The 25,647-nt window shown below is 39.6% G+C and overlaps 1 protein-coding gene across 3 annotated transcripts in view; it reads right to left on the bottom strand.

Annotated features, from left to right (window-relative positions):
- Ranbp3l (RAN binding protein 3 like) overlaps window positions 1-9,121 on the bottom strand; it is a 49,864-nt gene extending 40,743 nt beyond the window's left edge. The window contains exon 1 of one of the 3 annotated variants that reach the window (XM_036207358.1): window positions 8,434-9,121. In XM_036207358.1, coding sequence (XP_036063251.1) covers window positions 8,434-8,524 — 91 coding nt within the window. In that variant the 5' untranslated portion in view covers window positions 8,525-9,121. The remainder of the gene's footprint in view (window positions 1-8,433) is intronic. The other 2 variants (XM_036207357.1, XM_036207356.1) reach the window with 2 other exon arrangements.
- Between the last annotated feature and the right edge of the window lie 16,526 nt (window positions 9,122-25,647).

The raw sequence follows: 25,647 nt of genomic DNA, 5'->3' as shown, positions 1-25,647 counted from the left end.
ACCCAAGAAGTTTCTTTATATCCTGTTTGAATACTTTCCCTATTGTGGGAACAACTGTTGTGATTTCTGTCACCATGGCCCAGTTTTGTTTTAGAATTTCATGTAATTAGACTAAAACATCATAAACCTTTTGGTGTTTGGCTTGTTTGACTCAAAACAGCATTCTCCGGGACTCACCTTCATGGTTGGATATTTCAATGATCCATTCCTTTCTACTAAATGGTATTCCAGCCTATGAATACACACAGTGTGCTTATCTATGCACAGCCATTTATAAATAAAATCTGCTATGTGCATTCATTCATTTTATACTTCCCAGTGGAAGTGATGGTTCATAGGGCTAACTTTAAAAACAAAACAACAACAACAACAAAAAAAAACTTGACTAACTCAGTTTTCAAACTGGTTTAGCCACTTCACAGCAATGCACAAGAGTTCTCCATATCTTCTTTCAAACATCGTATTATTGTAGTTTAAATTTTAACCACCATGGTTACATTACTCATCTTTCCATACTGTGACAAAATATCTTCAGTAACCCATTTAGAAACAGGAGAAATGTATTCTGGCTCACAGTCAGGAAGTTTAAGTTCATGGTTGATTCATCCTATCGTTCTGGGCCTCTGGTGGCACAGCAATTGGAGAGCATAGAGGAGCAAAGTCACTAAGTTCATGGCCAGAAAGTTTAAAGAGAAGAGAAAAAGGCAGAAGACCCATTAACCCCAAGGGCCTCACAACCATGAGGTTTTTCAACGGGCATCACTTACTCCAACACCTCCAGGAGTGCCACACCTGCTAAGTAGCCTTTAACACATAGACCTGTGATGACGTCCCAAATTCAAACTACGGCACTCACAGATGCACAGTGATGCCTTGTGTGGACTGATTCTGTGTTGCTTTAAGACAGAACAATGTTGAGCATTTTAAATGTGCTTATTGGCCATTTTGTTTTAGAAGTATGTGTCAGACCATTACCCCCCATTTTAAATCAAATTATTTTTCTTGAGTTGTAAGAGTGCTGTATGTATATGTGACACAATCATTTTCTCCCCGTCTCCCTTCTTCATAGTATCTTTTTTAACAACAGATATTTTCAATGCTGGTAATCTAATTCATATACTTTTATAACTTAGTGATTTTCATGCCTGACATCAAACACTGTCCATTCCAATGGTAGAGATATTTTCTTACAGTTTCACCTAGAAATTTTACACTCTTAGCCCTTGTGTTTTAGTCACATCCCATCTCAAACTAGCTTCTATGGAAAAACGAGTTTTGAAATTTGTTTTTAGTAATACATTTTTACATTTGTTATAGAATTGTTACAGAAAAGACTACCTTTTCTCCCATTAGAGTTATTTGGGCTCTTTGTCAAAAATGACATATGGGGTTGGTGAGATGGCACAGCAGGTGAAGGCGCTTGCTGCCAAGCCTGATGACTTGAGTTCAGTTCCAACCAAGAGAAGGAGAGAACTGATATCCACCAGTCATCCTCTGACCTCTGACCTCCACACATGAGCCATGACACATGCATGCTCATACATATAGCACCCACACAATACACACACTAAACAAATACAAAATTTTTAAATGTGTTAATAATATATTAATTGATAGATACCCAATTCTGCCCCCAAGAATTTGTTTTTCTATCCTTAAACCAATATTACACCATCTAGAAATCCAGAATCGGAAGTTGTCAACCTTAGTTGTCTTCTTCAAGATTTAATAACTATTCTAGATCCTTTGTATTTCTTTATGAATTTTAAACTAGCTTGTCAAATGAAAAAAAAAAAAAGCTGCTGGAATTACAGTGAGAATACATTGATTCCATAGATCAGTATGGACGAAGGTTGGTTCCTTAGTAATATCAAGCCCTCCAACTCATGAGTTCAGGATCTCTCTCCTCTCTCTCTCTCTCTCTCTCTCTCTCTCTCTCTCTCTCTCTCTCTCTGTGGGGTGGGGTGGGGACTTACTCCCTTGAAACAGGGTCTCTCACTGAGCTAGGTTGGTAGCCAGAAAACCCAGGGGTACTCCTTTCTTTGGCCACCACAGTACTAGTGCTACAGGTACACCTATAAGCCACACCCTACTTTTGATGTGAATGCTAGGGTCTGAACTCAGTGCTCATATTTTCACACCAAACCCTCTTACCATTCAGCCGTCTCTCCAGTCCCCAAGGATAAATATTTTCTTATAATTCAGTGAACTATTGCTTCTCTTGTCCGTGTTTAAGTGCACAGACTATGCATATTTTGTTGGCATAATATGCAAGTATATATATTGTAATATTTTGAATATATTAAAATTTAGTTTGTTGTATGTTGACTTGACATTCTTAATTCTCTTTGGGATTTTTTCTATCAGTCATCTCTAAATAAAGGCACTTTCTTCCTAATATGTAAGTCTTTTATTTCTCCTAAAGAAACTTAGTACACTGGCTAGACTCTTGAGCATCCCGTTGACTAGAAGTGGTAATGGCGAGTGCTCTCAGTTCTTTGGGAGGCACATCTTTTGTCTTCTACTATCCAACAGCATTAATTGTTGATATTTGCTTACCTTACAAATGTGCTGCTGTCATCAGGTTCAGAGAGCTCAATTCTATTCTAAAGATTTTGATTTTCATTTTACCAGTTAGTGTTGAATTTTTTTGTCGTCTCCCCCACTTCTTTTAAAAGTGCTAATGACACCCTCTCTAGCACTCATTGTATTAGTAATAAGTTTTGTAGTTTTTCATTAGTTAGACAACTTTTGAGAACCAAGGATGTACAGACTACTGCCTTGACGCTTTGTTCTCAAAGCTAGAAAAACAAATGACACATTCAATTATGAAATTATTATGGCCTTGGGCAACTATGGCTTTTTAAGACATGTAGTAAAATATACTTTCTACAATGTTTATCCTTGTGGCAAGCATCAGTTCAGAAGAATTAATGATATTGATATTGATGTTCAGCCCACCTCTAGAAGTCTTTTTCCCTTACAAATAGAAACTGTATCATTAAGCCATCACTTATCACCACCGTCCGTCAGGGAAGTTTATTTAGATAAGGATTCACGACACTAGGAACAAGCTTGAACACAAGAGTCAGATAGTTTTCAGGCCTAAAGTGATAGTTTTCAGGCCTAAAGCTTCTCCCTTTCCAAACCCTTTAAAAGCGGTCCATACCTATCTCTATCAATTTGTGGCTATAAAGGCAAGTAATACTGCAGAGCTAGAACAACAGTCATTTGAGCCTCTGCAAGGCTCCCTTTGGTCGCAGAGAAACAGAAATACGTGTAGATCTTCCACCTTTGGTCTGAGTTCATTTGACTGTGTCGTTCCTATGACGTCACACTGTGTGTGCAGCATCAGTGCTTCAGAACCACAAAGGAAAATACAAATCTGTTTGGAGAACCGTAATAGTATTTACTGATAACCTCACCTAAAAGAAATTATGTATTTATAATCATGGAGTAACTATTGAAGTCTCTCTTTGTGCAGGTAAGTTGATTTCATTTAGTTCATATGTTTCCCTAGGTAATAAATGAAGGGCATTCATACACAGCTACAGGAGACATTTGAAGAAAATAGCACATTTACAATAATCCAAATGTAATGTGTATTTTATGGTTTTGAATCTATTCAAGGGGTTGAAAAATATTTGCTCTGTTCTTAATATTTAATTCCTCAGAAAACCCACATTTGAAAGTAACCTTAGGAGAAAAATGTGTTTGCGTTCTCAGTGTCTGATACTCAACCTACTCCATGGTAGGTATTAGTTAAAAGGTGTTGATTATGAATTCAAAGCTGAGAGTGTTTCTCTATTCCTTTTTTGTATATTTTTCTTTCATTGAAAGTAGTTTTTTTTTTTTTTTTTAAATACAACATGTTCTGATTTTGTTTTCCCCTCCCCCAAATCCTCCTTGGTTTCTCCACACCTCCTCTCCCATCAGAATACACACCCTTTCTGTTTCTCATTAGAAAACAGGCATGTTGGGATGTCTTGCAATTCTTGACTTTTAGGAAACTGAGTAAGTTATGTTGAGAATAAAGCACAACCAGAAAATTACCAAATATGATAGGTTAAATATGTGTGTTCTTTGACCCCAGTCCTTTCACAGAACTTCACAAGCTGTGAATTTCTGAGTGATAAGTGTCCTTGTGTGTGTGTGTGAAGTGACCAATAGTAGACCCTCAGATCTTTTTGTTGTTTTGTTTTTCGAGACAGGGTTTCTCTGGGTAGCTTTGCGCCTTTCCTGGATCTCACTCTGTAGCCCAGGCTGGCCTCGAACTCACAGAGATCCGCCTGGCTCTGCCTTCCGAGTGCTGGGATTAAAGGTGTGCACCATCACTGTCCGGCACCCTCAGATATTTTTAAGAGTAGGGCTGGCCACATCAAGAAGACTAAGCCTATGGTTGGGGGTTGAATTACTCAGCTCCTGCCCACCCAAGGGATGTAGAGAAGGGCTGGTAACTGAGTTTGGTCACATGATCAATGACATCATCAATCACACCTACATAATGAAACTCATATAAAAACTTTAGACAGTGACCAGTGAAGTCTCCTGGCTGATGAATATATCAACCTATGGAAGTAAAGCACACTTTGCCTCCATAGAGACCAGCTCCTATGCTCATCATCCTCCCAGACCTTGAGTCTGGTCTCTAACCTGGTTAATCATCCACATCCTCCATAATGAAGTAGTGATCACAAGCAGAACAACACACAATTCTGTAAGCCTTCCCAGGGAATTATCAAGTCTAGGAGAGTGTTGGGAAATTTTGAATTTGTGGTTGAGCTGGCAGAGGTGCAAGCAGCTTGCAGACTCCTGACATTAGTGATGGTGTCTAGACCGGGGCGTCCTTGTGAGCTTATGTGACTAACTTGTGGAGTCTTTGTTAACTCTCCATAGTGTAAATAATTGGATTGAATCACAGGACTCTCCAAGAATTGGTGTCAGAAAACTGGTATCAAAACACACAAAAAAAATCAAGAGGCATTCCAAGGCATTTTGAATACTTGTGGGAAAGTTTCTTTGATATGAACCTATGAAAGAAGATCAAATATTGTAATACTAAAGCACACACTTTGTAAAACAATTACATAAAACAAATATAACATTTAAAATAGCCCTTAATTATTATATAACCATAGAAAAGTAATTTAACCTTGAAGAGTCTTTCTACACATCTTTAAAGTGAGGTAATATACTGATTTTTAGTTGACCGTGTTTTGCGTCAACTTGGCTGGGCTACACAGTACCAAGATAGTTGATCAACATGTCTAAAGTGCTTTGAGTGACATTAAAATGTGTGGTTAAGTAAATGGCTCTCCACAGTGTGAGCAGGCTTCCCCCAGTCAGCTTAAGGCTTGAGTAAAACAAAAGATTGCTCTCTCCTGAACAACAAGGAACAGACATTAACTGGAACACCATCAGTCTCTGCTTGGGCTCAAGTTTATACCTGGACTTGCCAGTATCCACAATTTTTCTCTCTCTCCCCCCCCGACTAGTGCACTATTTTGTAGGTTTGCTGCAAGCATTAAATGGGAACGTATATGAGGTCATTTGTAAATTTTAAAGTGCTAGAAAACACAAGGAGGGTTGTTTGCTTAACGTATGTAGTTCATATTGAACCTCACAAATATATACATTAGTATTTACCAGTGTGGTTGATATTGCAGATCAATGGATTAAATCAGCATAGAAGAAGCTGTGAGACAAAAGGAAGAAGAAGGAAGGTACTCATTTTCTGTTCTGGACAAACGTAGTGTCTTTGCCATTGAGAATCAAGTTGGGGTGGGCAGGAAACTGTAGCTGAATTGGCTTAGCTCAATTGTGCGTCTGACACAATACTTGGCTTAGCTCATGTATCCACCTGGTGTCTGACACAATACTTTGCACAGTTACTGCCTAAATGGTCAAAGCATAAATAACTTTTATCTCTGCAGTCAACCCAAACAGTCCATTTTCATGAGTGACTAGGTAGAAAGACTCAATTAACCAGAGTTAAAATAAAATACATTCGCACACTGTATGGAGAGCTAGAAAGATGAATGTATACTAAAGCTGGTCATGCCTCAGTGGAGTTACGTGTTAGTAAATCATAGTCCACACGGTAGATGAGAGAGCTAGAAAGTCAACCTGGCTGAAGTGAGGCCACAGGCATGAACTCTCAGGTAGCTGGTGTACAAATCTGTAGCCAGGCATCACTCTGAGGCAATGGCTTTGCTTCCTTGGACCTTTGCTGAACTTTACATAATAGCAAGGTGCAAACATAGCTTTTGGGAAAAGCCACTGCAACCACACTGAATGAGCAATTTAAACCCCAAGACTGCAAGACATGTAAACTTGCAGGTTCTAGGAACTGGAACCGCCTTCAACATTGTTACTTGTCAGTTCAGACCTCTAGATGACATTCCTTGGGGCACTCAATGGCTAGTTTGGGCTTCATTAGAGTGCCTCACAACTTTATGGATTATGGTTTTTTGTGGGCAGATATTTTGAGAGCTGGCCACAGAAGAATATGGTTGCTTTCAAAACATTCCGAATAAAGAGCTTCAGGCTGAGAAAACAGGAACAGGCTGCTAGTCTTCTTGGTATTTTGGGAAGTGTGTCATCGTAATGATATTTCCAGCCTTCTCTGGATAAGGCCAGGAAAGGAGAAACCATTAAGGCAGCCTTCCTTAAATTAAAACAACAGTGGGATATTATTTTCTACTTATAAAATTGGAAACAGATTTTAAAATTAATGCCCAGAACTACTGAGAACATACTTTCATTCATTACTGGAGAGTGGAAAACCACTTGGCCAGGAAAAAAAAAAATGTTTAAAAATTGCAATAATCTTTTAAACACATCATTCTCTAAGAATTTATCCAAAGAAAATAATCATCTGTGCACAGATATAACTGCTAATTTGTATTTATTTAACAATGTTAATTTTAGTGAAAAATGTCTAACATTGACCACTAAACGAACACTCTAAAGAACATATAATGACATGAGAATCTGGGCATCCTATACTGTTCATTAAGAGGCAGTTGACAGAGTACTATGTGTCAAATAAATCTATTTTTTATTTTTAAAAGCAAGCAAAGTAACAATTCACGTACAAACATTGAAAAAAGGTTAGATGTCTATTAAAATATTCATAGTACCTATCTTTAGGTAGTAAGTTACAGGTCATTTTTTTAACTGATTTCTTTAGGCTCTTCTTACCAACTTTTCTATTATGAATATTACATCTAAATGAGGTCTTAAACATTTCAGGTTTGAAAAAAGCAACAGAGAAAGACATGGACAAAACCATGATAAACTAAGATATTCTAGTACCGTAGGAGCAATGTGAATAGTGCTGTCTAAGGCTATTGGTTCAAAACTATGTTTTTTAACCTGGATGGTGTAGCATGTTCTGAAATGTTTGCACTGCAGTCAATTTTCAGGAATCCTCTCCTAGCCATGCTATATTAAGCCCTGTGTGGCCTGAGATCACTTGACTCAGCTCAGGATTCTTGCAGGGAGGTGGCTTGAGACATTCACCGAACGTTAGCACACAGATGCCACCTTGAACATGGGAGGTTTCAGTTCATTAGCGGCTGCTCTCTGTGAGAGTGAAAGCCAAAGCTGAGTCTACAGGGGACTAAACGAGGGGCTCAAGTGCCGTGTATCCTGGACCCATCACAGACTGCCTCTGGGGTGGGGTGGGGGGATGATGTCATCAGTACATAGGCTTTTCCCACAAGTGTCTTCTGCAGTCCTTAACAATGAACTGGAGTAATAGTTGGTCTATTCCCATCAATCATCTGCTGGTTGGGTAGTCAATGTGAAATGCTTTTAGGGATTAGTCATGGAAAAGCTATGAGGTGTAGAGGTTAGATGCTCATCAAGTGAAATGCCACACTGTCTGTTCCAGCTCTTTTTGGACTATAAAAAAATGAGTGTCAAAAATATGTATCTCCACAAATAAATGAGTCAGAAGTTCACACAAAAAAAGCTAGGTTCAAACAAAGCCCTTACCAGTGGGTTAGGGCATGGGAATAGTGCCAGGCTAGCAAAACTGTTCTCCACTAAATTCCTCCAGTAGCCAAGTCAGCCTTGCCCCAGTGGGTGTTTTTAGTTATACACACTCTATCATACTGAACACAGCTGATTATGGCTAGAAGTTTCAGTACACATTTCCAAGGAATATGTATTCTTAATAATCTTCTAACCATTGATAATCCTTCAAATCAACAGTGAGTCCGTGTTAACCCACTGTCCAGCCTCACTATTCTTTGTCACTGCAGAGTTTAAAAAACTTTTTTTTTTTTTTTTGAGCTGAGGATCGAACCCAGGGTAAAAAACATTTTTTAATCAGAGCTTCCCGAGTACTTCCCCAGCCCACCCTTTTCCCAGACATGCCAATGGCCAGAAAGTCACAGAACACAGGACGCAGCTCTCTAGACCCACCTTGCTGTTGCCGGTCGTCCTGCACCTTCAGCTGACACGTGCCCACACCGGTGAACAGGTGGCTGTCGTCCTTCCTTTGTGTGGTAGACATGGCACCAACAATCTGGCTGTGGCTCGGGGAACACTAGGGCATTTCGTCTTAGCCAGCCATCTAAAACTGTCTCCAGAAGTCACTTGAAAAGAACACAGAGGCACACGCAGATCTCGCCTCGCATGTAAAACATTTACTCCTCGAAGAACGTGACAGAGTTTCCCCTGGTTAAGAACCCTGCAGTAAATATTTACCAGTGTTACGTCTCCTGCCTACAAAGATGCCAACTTATTTGGCTAGAAACAAGACTTCGCTCTTTGCTTCAAAGCATTCTGAAAACTTTCTCCTTTGATAATGTAAAATCCTACAAAGAAACTATCTCTCTCGGTCAGTGTTAGCCATGTTCGATTTCTTCTCTGATCTGGAGTCCAGTCCCTCACGTACAGAGAGGACTGCTAGAGAAACCCACTGCATAAGGGGAAAGCACTGCAGGATGAAGTCAAGGTTTCTCTGCTTGGTCAGAATTTACCCTGAGACAGCTGGATGCGCACAGTTCTTAAGGGAGGCTGCAGGGGGAGGAGCCGAGAGAACTAGCTAATTAGCATAAAGAGACAGGCAAGAAAAGGCCTTCTGATTGCTTTGACGTAGTAGTTAGTGACCAAAGCAGGGATTGTAAAGAAGCCCTGAGAGCGGGGTAATTAACCATCTGACTTCTGCTGCTCTGTCGTTAGAGCACAAGCCCAAAGCGGGGCTTGAGTGGCGTGGATATTCTCGGGCACATGTGAAATGGAAAAGGTACCGGCTGGGGCGGGTCATGAGCTCATGGAAATGTACTGCTGCAGCCCTTGGAGTCTGTAAACAGCTGTGAGGCTCCAGGCGAGGACAGTTATGGGGCCAAAGCAACTATTTAGAGTTCTGCAAGAAAAAATAAACATACGGCAACACTACCCAGAACCTTACCTTTGCTTCCCAGGACAGCCTCCACTATTGCCGCTGCTCTCGAGCTTTCTTGGGCAGTCCGGTTCACCCCAAACACCTTAGATTCAAGGAAGCCCTGATGAATGCCCTAGGTCTTGTCCTGCATCATTCACTTCTCGTAGAGTCAGAAAGGAGGTAATAGACAGAATTAAGCAGGCCAGAGCTGTCTGGATGCTGAGGCTTTCTGCTCATATTTGGAAACTGGTATTAAACACCCTAATAAGGTTATTTCCTCATGATATCTGGGGGCAGGGGAATTATGTCTTTTGCTATTTTTTTTATAATGAGGGAATTTATAATTTCCCAAGCATATGTTGGTTCCTAAAATCTCATGAAATATATGATTTCTCTTTTTTAAATTCCTATGACTAATTAAAGTGAAACTTTTGTACTATATTTTAGTTTTTATTTGGTAGAGTGGTCATAAAGATAGAAATTTGGAGATGCAGATTCCTGGGCCCAGCTGCACAACCTGGGCTATAAGGTTAAGTATGGAATCTATACACACACATGCACCCGCACATGCATGCACACAATGCACACACACACACACACACACACACACACACACAGAGAGAGAGAGAGAGAGAGAGAGAGAGAGAGAGAGAGAGAGAAATGTGTGTATTTCTTAATTCTCTTAATTCTTCTGCTCCAGATAGAGAAGCCAGGCTCTTAAACAGACCTGGTTTTTGCCTTCTTTGACTGACTACAGCTTTCCTGCAGGCCTGTTTCAAGTGCAACCGTGTGAGAGAATAGGGCAGATGCTGAGGACCCTTAAGGGTCTGCTTTGGATATCACTGTGCAGTCCTGGGCAGTGGCCCTGTGACCAATCATCTGCATCAAGGGGATGTCTGAGCTCTTGCCCTGAATGTTGTTACACTTCTGCCCTTGTGGGGTTGGGTTTCTAGACTCCACTGGAGTGAATCCAGCGTGGCTTAGCTCTACATGTAACGGGAGTGAAAAAGCATCCTAGAAACGCAGAGTGGGTGTTTCCCTCACAGCCACCCCCTTTTCTCACTTTTTATGAACACCCACCAAGTTCCATTACTTCCTGACAACCATGCTTTGCTGTGCTTTTTGCTTATAAGGAAAAGCAAGACGTTGGAACGGCAAAGTTTCTTGGGTCAAGAAACAGAATAATCATTGGTGTTTTTATTTACAATTTGATTAAATAATATGTTGTAATATCATAAGGGTTGTTTTCCTTTTCTGTGACTCCCTCACTTCAAAGAATAACACTGACTGTGTGTGTGTGTGTGTGTGTGTGTGTGTGTGTGTGTGTGTGTCATGTGGCATGTATGTGACTGCATATGCCCATGCACACATATGTGGAGGCCAGAGCTTGCTTTCAAGTGTCTTCTCAAGTTACTATCCACCTTATATTTTGAGACAGGTTCTCTCAGTGAACCTTAGACTCACTGTGTTGGCTAGACTGACTGGCCGGCGAGCCACAGGGATCTATCTATCCTTGCCTCCAGCACTGACATTATAGGTATGTTTGGCCAGGACCAGGTAAGGATCCAAACTCAAGCTGCAATGTTTGTGCAGCAAGTGCTTACCCTGGGGGCATTCTCCCAGAACCCCGCAGACTTCTTTCTTTATCTTCCTTCTCTATCCTACCTTCTCTTCCTTTCTGGAAACCTGCATCTTTTCTTTGTGCTCTCCGAAGGCAGAGTGGAGTGGTGTGTTGTTACAGCTCCCTAAGCAGCCTGTCAGCTCCCACTCTCATGGGAGATACTTGGAAATTTGGAATCTTATGATTAGAGTTGACAATACAATTGAACGCTATAAACAGTACAGAGTTCACTGGAGAATTTTCTCCTCTTAACTGAACCATGTTTACAAAGCAGAAATGCATTTTCTCAGGTAGGTTGCTTGTTTAATTCATAGCTTGCCTTATTTCAAATATATTTAAAATAGCAAGTCTATGGATACATTATTAGTTTTAGTTTAGTTCTGAGAATTCCATACAATGAGTTTTGACCTTACCTACTCTCTCCCCCACTTTCTTTCAAATCCACCCCTTCCCTACCCACCCAACTTATCCTCTGTTGTCCCCCATCACATGCTGTTTGTGCTGCCACATATACTGCTGGGTGTGTGATTTTCCAGTGCAGCATGGTCATCCTCGTGGTGGCAACACTCTTGATTCTCCGTCTCCCAGCAACCATCAACTGTTATGTAGTTCTTTGAGTAGGAGTGGGACTTCTGTCAACCTTCCCCTATAAGGGCTGAGATTTGGTCTGGCTTGAGATTACTCTACTGTGAGTTCACATGGCCACCTGTCCTGTATTGTCCATAAGACACTGTTTCCTAGTATTCATTCACCACCTCTGGCTCTAACAGTCTCCGATGAAAGGTGTCATATGACAAAAAGCCATAGTATGGCATTTGTCATTTTCACCCTAAAAGGACAGCATGAAAGACTGCTAACAGATTGTAAGGATGAAAGCTAGAGAACCTGGTCTGGCCTCAACACCACCTCCTAAAAGCAAGAATGTTTGAAACACTGTTATAGTTGAGGAACAATGGATTACTGCTGAGGCTTTCGGCTTCCCGTTGATTTGAAATAACAGAACCCTTGTTCCTTTATGTAAGTCAATAGTAGTTTCCTCTCAGATCATTCTTCTTTAACATACTGACCACAGACATTGTGGATGGTAATTCTGAGTTTCAGGATCTTACAGTGGCATATGCCATAAAATAAAATAGCCATGAAAGTGGGCTGTGTCTAGCTGGAGCCATGTTACTCTACGTTTTCAGCTTGTAGAGTGTCCTAAATAATACAGTTGGCTGGATTTCCACTGTCATCTGTGAACACATGGTTTTACTAGACACAGCTTTACTAGAATACCTATTATCCAGGAGCTCATCAGGCTTCACTTGCATGGCTTCAAAATCCTACTTATGAAAGGTGCTCACTGTTCAGAAATCTCTCACACTCCATAGACACTGCACTGGCAGTTCAAAGTAATGTCTGTTCTGTGGCTGGTGAGCACCACTTTGGCTGCTGCAGGGCTCCCTCTGGAGGTCAGCAGAATCCAAGACTGGGTAGCTAAATCACCTCAGCCTTGAGATACCCGAGATCCACAGGATTTCAAGTCTAGTGGTTGTGAGTTTAGGAAATGTTTATGGTCTGTATCTGCAGAGGTGGGAAAGCTCCCTCATGGTCCTCCTATAGGTGAAATTTGGTTGCTGTTTAGTGAGGTTTAACTTCCCATAGCTTTACATCTTTAATTGAAGTCTTTTGATCAAAGTCAAAACAAAAAAAAAGATAAAGCCAGAGTTCACGAGTGGGGGGGGGAGCTGCTTTATTTTTAATGTTTTAGGGGAAAATATACCCCAAATACATTGACTCCATTCCGGTGCCATAATGTCCACCTTCCAGGGAAGGATGAGCTGATTCCCAGAGTCTGACTGTTGTCTACGGGTGCTGGAGTCCACGGCCACCATGATGAATGGATGAATGAGGCGGAACAGAGCTCTCTAAAGGTAAACATGCAAATAAGCTTTCATAAAAGCAAACTTTTGTTATCCCATATAAGTTCACATTAATAGGAATAAAATACTAATCAAAGGATCTTCCCCCTCCCTTCATAACTCCTTTTCTTATTGGGTGATTTGGGTTTTTAGTTCCATCTACTTTCCCTTCCTTCTGAGTCTCTATTTCTCCTCAGACTCAGTTTCTTTAATGATAACCATGTTGAGTTTAGAATGGTTTTAACGTATTAAAAATGAAATGAATTTGCATCTCTCTGGTGGCTGGTGTGGTTTTTCATAGCCTCGTTGGCCATTTGTCATCCATTTTTTGAGAACTGTTCATTTCGCTAGCTCATTTACTGATTGGGTTGTTTCATTTCTTGCTGTTTAGTTATTTTGAGTTCTTTGTATGTTCTAGATAGTAATTATCTGTCAAGTATATAGCTAGCAAAGATTTTCTCCTGTTCTTTAGGCTATTGCTTGATTCAATTAACTGTTTCCTTTGCTGAGCAAAATAAAAATTATGATAAGATTTCATCTTTCTCCAGTTAAAATGGTGGTATTTGAGAAAGCCAACAATACATGCTCAAAGACGTCTGGACAAAAAGAACACATTGCTGGTGGGAATGTAAACTGGTTCAGCCACTATGGACATTGATATGCAGGTTCCTGAAAAGCTGAAAATAAATTTACCATATGACCCAGTTCTTTCACTCCTGGGTATTTACCTAAAGGATACCAAGTCCACATATCTCAGAAATATGTGTACATCAGTATTAATTGTAACACTATTCACAATAGTTAAGTGAATGAAACAACCTACATGCCCAAAAACAAAAGCATGGATAAAGAAAATATGAAATATATGATATAGATGATATAATTTTGCTCATCTATAAAAGAACAAAGTTATATCACTTGCAGGAAACATAGAATTAGAGATAAGCATAGTAACTGAATTAAATCATTCCTTTAAAAAATGTCATATATGTACATATGACATAAATACAGAATCAGAACTTCCTGGAACAAAGAGAATGGGCAGGGAAGAAAGGGGAGGTACAGAGATATGGAGGGATGTGTTCAGCATATGATGTGTGCTTGTGTCGAAGTGTCCTTACGCAACGCAGTGCCAGGCATAGCGAATATATACAATGAACATTTTTAAATGAGACTGTTTTCTATCTGAGTCTTGCTTCAAGATCGTATAGACAACAGATGAGATGAAATTGGCCATAAATTGATAATTATTCAATCTAAATGATGGTTTACTAGGGGTCTAATGTGCCCTCTCCCAACACAAATAAGTAAATGTAAAAAACCAAAACCACAGAAAAGAAGACTAGGACGAAGTACAAAAGCATGGACAGTGTACTCTATGAAATTATAGAAAAAAATCCCTAAGCTTAAAAGGAGGAAATTATGTAATTGTATTATAATCTCAAAATATTATCTTAAAAAAGCCAAACACCCAAAAGCAAGAAGCATTTAGGAATTCAAACAGACATGATCAAAAAAGAGTCACTCCATGAAATATCACAATCAAAATGTCAAAAATACAAAGTGAAGAAACAATATTAAAAGCTCTGAGGGAAAAGTGTCAATCTGCCTATGAAAGTGAAGATATTAGGATAATACCACATTGCTTGGATTTTAGGTTGGCATCCTAACATACAGAAAAGTATAACATGATGTATTTCAGACCTTTAGAGTAAATAATAGCTGAACTACTCATATTCAGTAAAGCTACCTCCTTAAATTGACAGAGAAAGTTGGGAGTGGTGGTCTGTAATCCCAGCACTAGAGAGGCAGAGGCAAGCAGATCTCTATGAGTTCAAGGCCAGCTGGTCTACAGAGCAAGTTCCAGGACAGACCGAGCTGTTATTCAAAGAAACCTTGTCTCAAAATCAAACAAACAAGCAAACAAAAAAACCAACCAAACAAACAACTACAAAAACCAAATAAAATTGATAGAGAAATAAGAACACTTCAAGGCAAGCAAAAACTAAGGCAATTCATGGCAACCAAACCAGCTCCATGAAAAGTTCTTAAAGGACACTGAGAAAGAGAGAAGGTAACCACATTCACAAGTGTACGAGAATACACTTCGAGATAAGAAGGCTAGATAAACAAAGGAGAATTAGGAAGGAACACTTCCTGTCCAGCACAACCCTCATATCAACAGGAGGAGAAGAAAACTAACAGTACTGTGATCAGCCCAAACCACATGAATTAGCAGTACCAACTGGACTTGATGGAGAGAGACAGAGAGACAGAGACAGAGAGACAAAGAGAGACTGGGTGGATAAGGAAGTGGGGGTGAATCTGGGAAGAGTTGAGGGAAGGGAGTAAACCTGATCAAAACACATACAAAATTCTCAATGAATGAATACAATTTAAAACAAAAATAAATAAAATTTACTTCAAAACACATTCACATTTGATATCAATATAACTACATTTTAATCTTCAGTCTTCCTGCCTCTACCTCCCAAATGCTGGGATTATAAGTATAGACCATGCTTAAATTCAATAATCTTTGATAATCTGATGATACTTGGCTTCACATATTTTTCTAATTAATGTTCTTTAACTGTAGTTGTGAAGTCAAGACATTAGGACACCTTTCACTTAGCTACTTGTTGGCTTGATTTAACGCTCTTAAATTCAGGGCTGGCTATGTAGCTCAGTGGTAGAGTGCTGTCTAGCATTCATGAAGTTTTGTAGTTGATCCCCACCCCTAAGTGGAGAGGGGAGAATCACTTAAATATATAGATTTAAGATGTATGCCTACACTGTCCCAAACCTCATAAAGATTGGATAAGCATGAAAAAGCCCCCACCTGCAGAGGCTCAAGATAGACAACCACCATCCTGAAAATGGATAAAGCAGAAGGCTGTCCCAGGATGCCCAGGGATCAGACGGATTCTGAGTTGGAATGAAGACACCCACAGACCAGACTGGATGACATCCACAGCTGGAGTCAGCGGAGAATTTCCTAAAGCCAAGTCTTCCACTTTCTCCCACTCACTGGCCTTCTGTGGTCAGTCAGCTTGCTGGCTCTTTTCCCTCCATCCCTTGAAGTCCAGGGAGACTTGAGAAGGGAGTTTTAAACTGGGTAGTCATTGAAATTAAAATACTAAATTTGACTACAGATATATGAAATTAGACCAATGCTAACCAAAGTGTGCTTTAATTTTTCAGCAGAATAGCAAGAGCAGGACTTGTAAAAGAGAACTGGAAAACCACAGCAAAATAAAGATATGGCCTTTTATTCAAATCTTATTTATTTGAATTTTTCTGATATGGACCACTTATTGATAGCACTGCACTAGAAAATAGGACACTTTGAATCTAATACTGACCAAGGGACAACGACGGAAGTTATTATTTCACTAGCCTGAAGCACTGAGCTATGATTTATGTACTGAACTACCTAAGAGCTTCAAAACATTGGTTTCTTCACCTCCATATAGACTGAGTCTGAAGCTGGCATGTGACTTAGCATCCATGTTTTAAAAGTAGCTCAGGCGACTCTAATGTCCATCCATGGTTTTAACCCATGGGGTAGGCATCTGGTTGGTCATTTCCTTGACAGTTTTGTGTCTGTGTTATCAGCTTTGGGAATGCTCACCACTTTCTTCTACTGATGAGGCCTTTGGTCTCAGGTGCTTCACAACAGCTATTTCTTTTTCTTTTTCTGCTGAGGAGTGTGTGACAGCCCCATCAATGACCTGGGGAAATAACCTGTATCAAAGCCAATTAGTTGCACTGTTTCCATCTTAATGAAGTAGATCAATTATTGGAGGAGGCCTAGACTGGGAAATTCCCGGGCCTGGCAGACCAGTAGCCATGGTTAGGTACAAACCCACTCACTCATTCAACAAACAGATATTAGGCAATAAATATGTTTTAGAATCTTGAAATAAAAATGATGAATGTGAATTTGATTCCAAGCTTCAAACTGTTTTTGTTTGTTTGTTTGTTTGTTTTGGTTATTCCAGAAATTAATGGTTCTTAGCTATCTGAAGTTTACTAGTTCTTAGCCCTGATATTTCAAATAGTGTTTTGTAGACTTTGAAATTTGATAGACTAGTAATTTTTTTTAGTTCAGTGAGCTAACAATTTTTAATTTTTCAACTTAGACAACTAAACCAAAGTCTTTTAAACACAAACAATAGCACGCAGACCGTCTCACTACAGTTACCATTTAAATAATAGTTTCATGAAAAATTCTGAAAATCTTAAAATTTGGAGCCAGATTACTACCTATCTGAATCTCTCTCACAGTATGTGGATTATTCCCAAGTAAATGTGTTAGTGCATATTACAAGTCACATTAGTAGCCAGTATGTAGAAGAAAGACCAGATTTGTCTCCCATAGAAGCCTCTTAAGCCACCAACAAGAAAAGACACTTAACAGTGTTTTCAATGTAACAAAGATGACTGACTCCTGAAAACCAGAAAGGCAATGGGGACAGCCCTAAGATTTCTCTAGTCTCAAGAGCAGTTGAGTCTACAGAAAAGGGATGGAACCCATGTAGATCTTGTAATATTCTGGGATGATAGAGCTAAAAGTTCAGAATAAACAAGGTTACTGGAGCTAATAGGCACATCATGAAAGTACCCCGGACTAGGAGTAAAATCACCTGGAATGGGGAGAGGTTAGGATGTCTAGCAGTCACACAGGGTCAGAATAGTGCTCATACCCAGAATTCACAATGGGAAACCTCATGATTCCTGTTTCTAAAAATGAACCGAGCAAAGTTTTTAGATAAATCACTGCTGTGTTTTATAAGGTTCACTTTTCAATAAATATTATCACTTTGATGTTTACTTTGATCAAATTCAGCCATGAAGGCATTCAAGCAAAGCTAATTTCTAGTTTAGTTTCCCTTGGGATATGTTTTGATTCAAAAATTGTTTATCAAATTGTGCTCATTCCAGAAATAAGAAAACAAAAGTTACCTTGCAATGGTCTTCTTAATATTTTTGCAGCTGTCCCTCTTAGAACTTACTGCCTGGAGCTTGGAATAACATCTTTCCTGGTTAGGGAATCCTGAGGTGTTGGACTTGGTGTTTCCTTATATAATCTTGTATTCAAAATATATATTTGGGGGCTATTAGGAAATCCAAGGTTACAGCAGTCAGTAGAACAAAGACAGCCCCTGCCCTTTGGAGGTTATATCAAATGATGAGTTTCCAACGATAAACACTGGATATGGCAGCGGCAGAGTAGTGCTTATTCATTCAACTTGTAAGATGTGTGAGTCAATCTAAGCCACTACACCATACACCATACACCATACACCATACACCATACACCATACACCATACACCATGGGCTGGGCAGGTAGAACAACATCTATTAGTGATAGTTCTGGAGGCTGATAGTCCAACATCAAAGTACTAGTGGATCTAACGTCTGGTGAGAGTGGCTGGTTTGCAGATAGCGGTGTTCTCACATAGTCTTCACACATCAGAGGCCAAAAAAAAAGAAGAAAAAAAAAACATCAGACACAGAAAAACAAATACCATGTGTTCGCTCTTATACATGGATTCTAGCTTCAAATCCTTAGATTTGTGTGTTGAACTCAGAGTACCTGTAGAAGCCAGGAAACTAGAAAGAGTTCATGGTGGGATTAAAGGAGGGGTAGAACATGGGCCATATGAAAGGGGTAAGGAGAATGAATAATGGAGGATGATTCAATGGGAAAGGGAATGGAAAGCATACATCATGTGGGTATAAGAAGAGAAATGTGGAGAGAGAGACAGGGAGTCTTCTCTAAGGGTAGCCTCTCATAGATTACCCCTCACAGGTGGGGACACAAGCAGGGCTCACTAAGGAGTGAACACAAGCTAGACAAAGAATATCCCCATCACCAACACTCAACTATGGATCCTGAGGCTTCTGCTCTGAAGTTGGACTGTCAAGAGCAGACTAAGTGAGAGCCCCGAGAGCTTGACAATCAGATAGAAGAATGCTGAACAAAGCCTGAGGGAGCATTGAACTGGATGAAAATGGATAACGAGTAAAAACAACAAAGCTGGATTTTCTGAATACATGCTTGAAAGAGAGAATGTTTCAACAAATAGATGCTGAAAATATTTACAATATTGTCGGAGTTTTCTAAATTATCCTGATTCAGGTTTTCTGCTGCTGGGTAACTACACCAGTTAGTCTAAACAATGTACACACAGAGATAAACACACAACATGCTATGAACCACACTTACACAGCACTGCTTGGTGACTAATTCATACTTGCTAAAGGAAAAGTTCTATAATGAATTCTTTTAAGCCCAGAACTATCTTCTCATGAACCTATTCACTTATGGGAAGGGCTTGCAATGACTATTGATAAAAGGTGTTTTACAGGTGTTGGTTAGTTCTGCCTGAATGAGATATAATCTATTGATTTTGATTACCTTCCCAATGGAAAGAAGGGCCGCGGAGGTGGGAGAGGGTTTGGAGTAGGGGAAGTGGAGTTCCCAGTGGTAGGTCTATCTAGCTGCTTTTTAGAAGGGCAATTTGACCAAGGATGTACTTGCACTGTATTGCATTTTATATTTTCAAAGAGATGCAATCTTTTTATCTGCAGCTCCTGGCACACAGGTAGTATTTAATAAATGGTAATTACTTCTGCTATTATCCCTGTAATCTTTTACATCATAACTGCTTTGAGAGAGTATGTGTCAATGAGGCTCTATGGAGTCCATTCCTGAATTCTTGGGAATTCAGTTAGGCAGCAGGATGGCCCCAAGAACATTGCTCTAGGCAACTGAGTAGACACCCTGTGTTTCTAACTCATGGTCTATACTTTAGTTGTCATGGTGGTTTGAATAGGCTTATATATTTGAAAGCTTAGTCACCAAGGAGTGGCACTATTAGAAAGGATTGGAAGGATCAGGAGGTGTGGCCTTGTTGGAGCAAGTGGGTCACTGGGGACGGGCTTTGAGGTTTCAAAAGTTCATGCCAAGCTCAGACTCTCTTTCTCTCTCTCTGCATGCAGATCAAGATGTAGCTCTCAGCTACTTCTCCAGCACATTATCTGTGCCATGCTGTCTGCCATGATAATGGACTAAGTCTCTGAAACTGTAAGCAAACCCCCAATTCAATGCTTTCTTTTTATAAGAGTTACCTTGATCATGGTGTTTCTTCACAGCAATAGAAAAACGACTAAGCGGTGCATTGCCTGCATTTCACCCTTGGAAGTTTCTAGTATATTCTGGTAATAGAGTGGCTTCTCTGGAGCATTTTTCACTCCATGAAGAATTTTCTCTCTTCACTACTTTTCTGCAGGAAAGAGTGATAAATTCATGAGGCAGATGGTCTATATTGGGAAAACCATAAACCTAGGCAGTAGCTAGCCTTGGCTATTGGGTATTTTGTGCTTGACTGAAATCAAGAGACCAGATTGATGAAACCACTGTATCAAGAGCACAGCAGGAAGAGCTCCAGGCTCCTGAATCTAAATTAGCTCTGCTTATGGGCCATAGATAAATGGCTTTCAAAAGTAGAAAGAAGACAAGGAAGAGTTATGTTACCTGATGGATGAAAAAATACACTGACAACTAACAGTTATTGAACTCAGGTACATTCTCGGATGCCCTCCAACAGTCTTCTGGGGTGAAAATTTCCCCAAATTTGCCTTCATGTCTAAATGTGTCTGAACTCAGTCTCATGAAGCTTCAGCCCTATTCATGACCTTGTGCTAACTGTCTCAATGATGTCCCTGCCCAAAGGAATAATGGACAGTGGTTAAACAGAGTTTTGTGTTGTCTGAAAGGATAGAGGCTGAATCACAAAGTGGGGCAAAAGGAGGCAGTTTGCATTCAACATTAAGAATTTTTGAGCCACCAGAGGTAGTCAAATAAAGATGGAGGAGTTAGCTAGCATACACGACAGTGTGACCTGGGCCTAGGGCCACTCACTAAAAGCCAGGATGAGTGTGTTCTGTGCTCTGTGCTGAGCATTCATGATCCAGCTGAGATGATGGGCTTGTTGGGTTTTCAGGCTTTGCCAACACTACAAATCTATACTTCTGTGGTCCTGGATGACCTGTTGCAGAAGGTATCCTATCTCAAACAAGACTGGTGCATCTCAGAAACTTCAGGAACACTCTCTCCCACACAATCCCCGTACACTCTCCTGTGTTAAGCTTTCCCTCCTTCACAACTCCTCAAGGGGGATACCTGGTCACCCTGTTTAGAATCTCCTTTTCACCACCCCTGCTTGACCTCCACTTCCCTCCCTCCACTTCACATTCTCTTCCACATTCAACACACATGATTTTATAAAACACACATCATTAATATGTTATTTATTGTTTCTTCCTACTCTGGTTTGACGAGGTCAAGAAGACTTTTCTTCTCCATCTTAGTATCTGGAATATTGTAGAATCAATAAATACTTATTAATGAGTTAGTAGAACAAGGTTGGGAACTCAGGCTCCACTTACACCCAGGTGAGTGACTTTGAAGAAAATATTCCATAGTTCTGGTTGTCCAAATTCTCTCAGGTTCTCTATGTCAAAAAAAAAAAAAAATAGAAGTAAGTATAATTTAAAAATTCAACTGAATTGTTTGTTCTTTGTCTTAAAAACTTGGCCAAATAATTCTAAATAAACATGGATATAAATGAAAAAAGAAAAGATGCTAACCATTCCTTTTGAAACACAGTTTTCTTTATGCAGCTGGACCACTGGGTTGAGGCTTGTTCCATTCAGATACTTTGCTGTTCAGAGAACTCTTCATTATTGGAAACACCATTGACAGGCAAATCTAGCAACCAGCATGTGCTTGCACACTCCATCTACGAACCTTCATACTGGGGATTTTCCACTGTGTGGTTACTGCCTAAGGGAAAATTTCAGAGCAGTAGGAAAAAGATTGATGGTTTGCTCCTGATACTGTGTAAGCCATGTTGATTGGCATTCCCAACACACCAGACACACAGAGCTGGTATGATTGTTTGATTTTTCTTCATCCACATATATTTTGTAAATTTTACTATTTTTGAATATACTCATATGGCTTCTCATGAATATGTGGGAGGGATGTTATATGTACTATGGGAAAATACAATCACTAAGTGATTGTTTGATAATAGCTAATGTGTACTGTATTTAGTGAAACAAAAATGTATACTTAACTAATATAGTATTTCCAAAGAGTAAAAAACTCAAGAAACTATAAAAAATAAGACTAAAATAACCCCAAAACAAACAGAAGGAAGAAAATAAGAGCATAAATCAGTAAAACTGAAAGCAGAAAAAGAAGAGAATTCAGCAAAATGGCTCAGTAGGTTGAGGTGCTGAGCCCCAAGCTTGATAACAAGAGTTCCGTCCCTGAGACCCACCTGGTGCAGGAGAATTGACTCCTGCTTGTTGTTCTCCTGCTCTAATAGGTAGAAACCATGGCCCTTGAACCCCAGGCCCATTCATACACAGAAAGGAATGCACACACTCATGCACAAAATAAGTAAATGCAATAAAAATTTAAAAACAAAGCACAGAAAAAACAGTGAATCAAAGAGTTAATGTCATTATTCCCATTTGAGCCTTTATATTGCTGTGTACTATCTCCCCTCTATGGAAATTCTCCCATGGCCCCTTTCCTGACCTCTATGGTATTCCAAATGAAATATACATATCTGAAAATTCAAAGCTATCATCCCCAAATGAGATGAAACATGCAACATTTTTCACCCATTTGCTGTAGAATTTCATGGTTTCATTTTTCTTAGCTGAATAACATCCCATTGTGAAAATGCACCATTTCATTATGGATATCTAGGTTGTTTCCATCTCCTAGCCATTGTGAATAGAGGAGCAATGAGCACAAATGAGCAAGAACCTCTTTGGTACAATACAGATTCCCTTAGATAAATGCTCAGGAGTGAAATAGCTGGATCACAGGGTATATCTATTTCTAGCCTTTTGAAGAACTTCCACACTGATTTCCATTGTGGCTACATCAATTCACATTCTACCAATAGTAATAAAGGATCCTCTTTCAACACATCCTCACAGCATGTGTTCTCATTTGTTCTGTAAGATAAAATTTCAAACAATTTTAATTTGAATATCTCTGATTGCTAAGATATTGAACACTTAAAATATTCCTTAGCCACTCATATTTATTCTTTTGAGAACTATACTGTCTAGTTTTTGTCAACTTTTTGTCAATAGTCCTTGGATGCCTACTACCATATAAGCTTCATAAAATATATACATATGCACACACATACAAAGAATTTAAATGGAATTATTCTATAATGGGGCAACAATGTCCTGAAAGATAATATAAACTAACAAGCAGCTTAGTATCAAGTTCTTTTGGAGTTGCTGGCCAGTGAGGTCCCACATACCCCCAAACATTATAGGCCTTTGCCAGAACTTGACAGTAAGACCCTATTGTAGAAAACACCATATGCTTGAGTCATAGAACACACAGAAAATAAGCTGGAACTTGCCTGGAAGTTTCATCCGTAATGATTGGCCTTTGTAGTTCTGGCAGGGGCTATTTGTTCTACCAGAGGGAAAGTAATCATTAATCTTACTGAGCTATAAGTGCTGCAAGCTACAGTCATGACTGGCAAGACAAGGCAAGCCCACTAGTACAATAAAGGCATGGATGTAACGGGAGGAACCAACCACTTTCTGGTTGTACTTAAGACCCACTCCACAAGATGGGCCTAATACCTGATAGTATTACTAGGCCAAGAACCTGTAGCTAGATAGACAGATCATAGGCTCCAGGGGAGAATATACTACTACTATTATTCTGTTAAATGAACATATAATTAAACTAACTCCTGATGTCTTTTTGTTACATCCATAAATTAATGCCCCTCTCAACCTTCATCAGAGAAGCATCTATTTGCAGTAGATGGTGATTAACACAGAGACTCACATCTGGTCAGGTGTAGAGACTAAGAGACTCTAGAATGCTCATTCATAAATGGAGTATCTGCATCACATTCCTTCCTCCCAAAACTCATAGATTATTGTGGAAGAGAGAGTGGAAAGATGAAAGATTATCCATCGCCAGGGGTGGTAGAGAAGTATAAGGAAACAGTGGTTTCTACATGTAGCAGAACAGATATACATATGAAACCACAGCAGTTAAGACATCAGGCACAAGACATGCAAGATCAAGATAGACAAAATGCCAGCATCAAGTGGGGATATGAACATGAAATTCTGGACCTAAGCTAAAGAGCTATTGACAATTGACAGCTGCTGGGAGAGGAGTCAGTTTTCTTTAAGGGTGTGTCCCCTGATAGGTCACCCATGCTCTAGTTGATGGCCACACACTGTAGAGTATATAAACAGCACAAACTGTACACATGATAGGGTGGGAAGAAAAAGGAGGGGGGACCCTGGGAGGAGTTGGGAGAGGAGATGTATATTGTCAAAATACATTGTACAAATTTCTTAACAAAAATTATAGGAAAATAGTTGGTGCTCTGAAAAGACCAATAAATATGACAAACTCTAACAAGGCTGACAAAAGGAGAAAATAGAAATTGTTGGTGCTCAAAATAAAGATGGCGATGTAACAACAGACCCTGTGAAGGTTGGAAGGATAACTGGGAAATGCTATTCACCACTCTATCAGAAATTCTGACAGCTTAGTTGACATGGAGCTGTTCCTTTAAAGCAAAGGTAAAGACAGCTCACTCAACATGAAAGATACCACTTGAATAGTCTCAACACTGTTAAGGAAATTGAATTCATAATTTCAAAACTCACAAAAAAGAAATCCCCATGCCCAGAAGGCTTCAATGGAGAATTCCACCAAATGTTTAAGACAGATTTACTATGTATCCTACATAAACTCTTCTAGAAAACTGAAGAAGTTCCTTTCTCTAATGCCCAGGGTTGGGTATATTATTAAATTGGATAATATTGGGTTATTTTCAAGTAATCAAAATCCACCATTCCCGAGTATCTGGTGGTGCTTTTCTGCTTCTCTAAGCTTGGTAATCTTGTAAATATCTGTTGAGTAAATTTTCCCATCCAAGCATAGTTACAGAATAAGTAGAATAAAAGTTTTCTTTCTACCACTACATTGGAATCATGGGATCACCCGGTGTGGTGGTGCACACCTGCAAGTAATCCCAACACTTGAGAGGCCTGTGGCAGGAGGATTAAGAGTTTGAAGTAAGACATCCTGAGCTACATGTAGAGAGAGAGTACCAGGACATCTTGGTCTGAACAACAATTAAACAAAACAAACACATATTAGGCTTGATGTGTTAATGTCATCCTGAGATACAGGGGAAAGCCCTTCTAATATAAACAAAAGCTTCTTTAAGTGTATTTCAGCTAAGACCCCATGTCTAGAATATGCCAACTGCAGCTTGTAATTTATCAGTTACCCATTTTTTGGTTGTGAGCCTAGCCTTTAACAGCTGAGCCATCTCTCCAGCCCCAGTTACCCATTTTTATAAAACAAACCTCCCCCAAATGTAGTGACCTAAAATAATAAGAGGTGTTTTTAATGAATTTGTGGGTTGGATGAATAATAGTTCTTAATAATGTTGTCTAAGGTCATGCCTATAACTACATCTGGGTGTCAACTCATAGATACAACACCTGCATTCTTCTCCATGTGGCATCTCAGTGTGGCTAGCCTGGCTTCCTCACAAAATAATAGTCTCAAAGCAAACATCCCAAAATGGTTTAATTGCATGCCTAGCATTTTAGCTGGAATGGC

This window comes from Onychomys torridus, chromosome 15 (assembly GCF_903995425.1).
Source record: "Onychomys torridus chromosome 15, mOncTor1.1, whole genome shotgun sequence".
In the NCBI taxonomy this organism is placed as follows: domain Eukaryota; kingdom Metazoa; phylum Chordata; class Mammalia; order Rodentia; family Cricetidae; genus Onychomys; species Onychomys torridus.
This window is presented reverse-complemented; position numbering and strand designations above follow the sequence as displayed.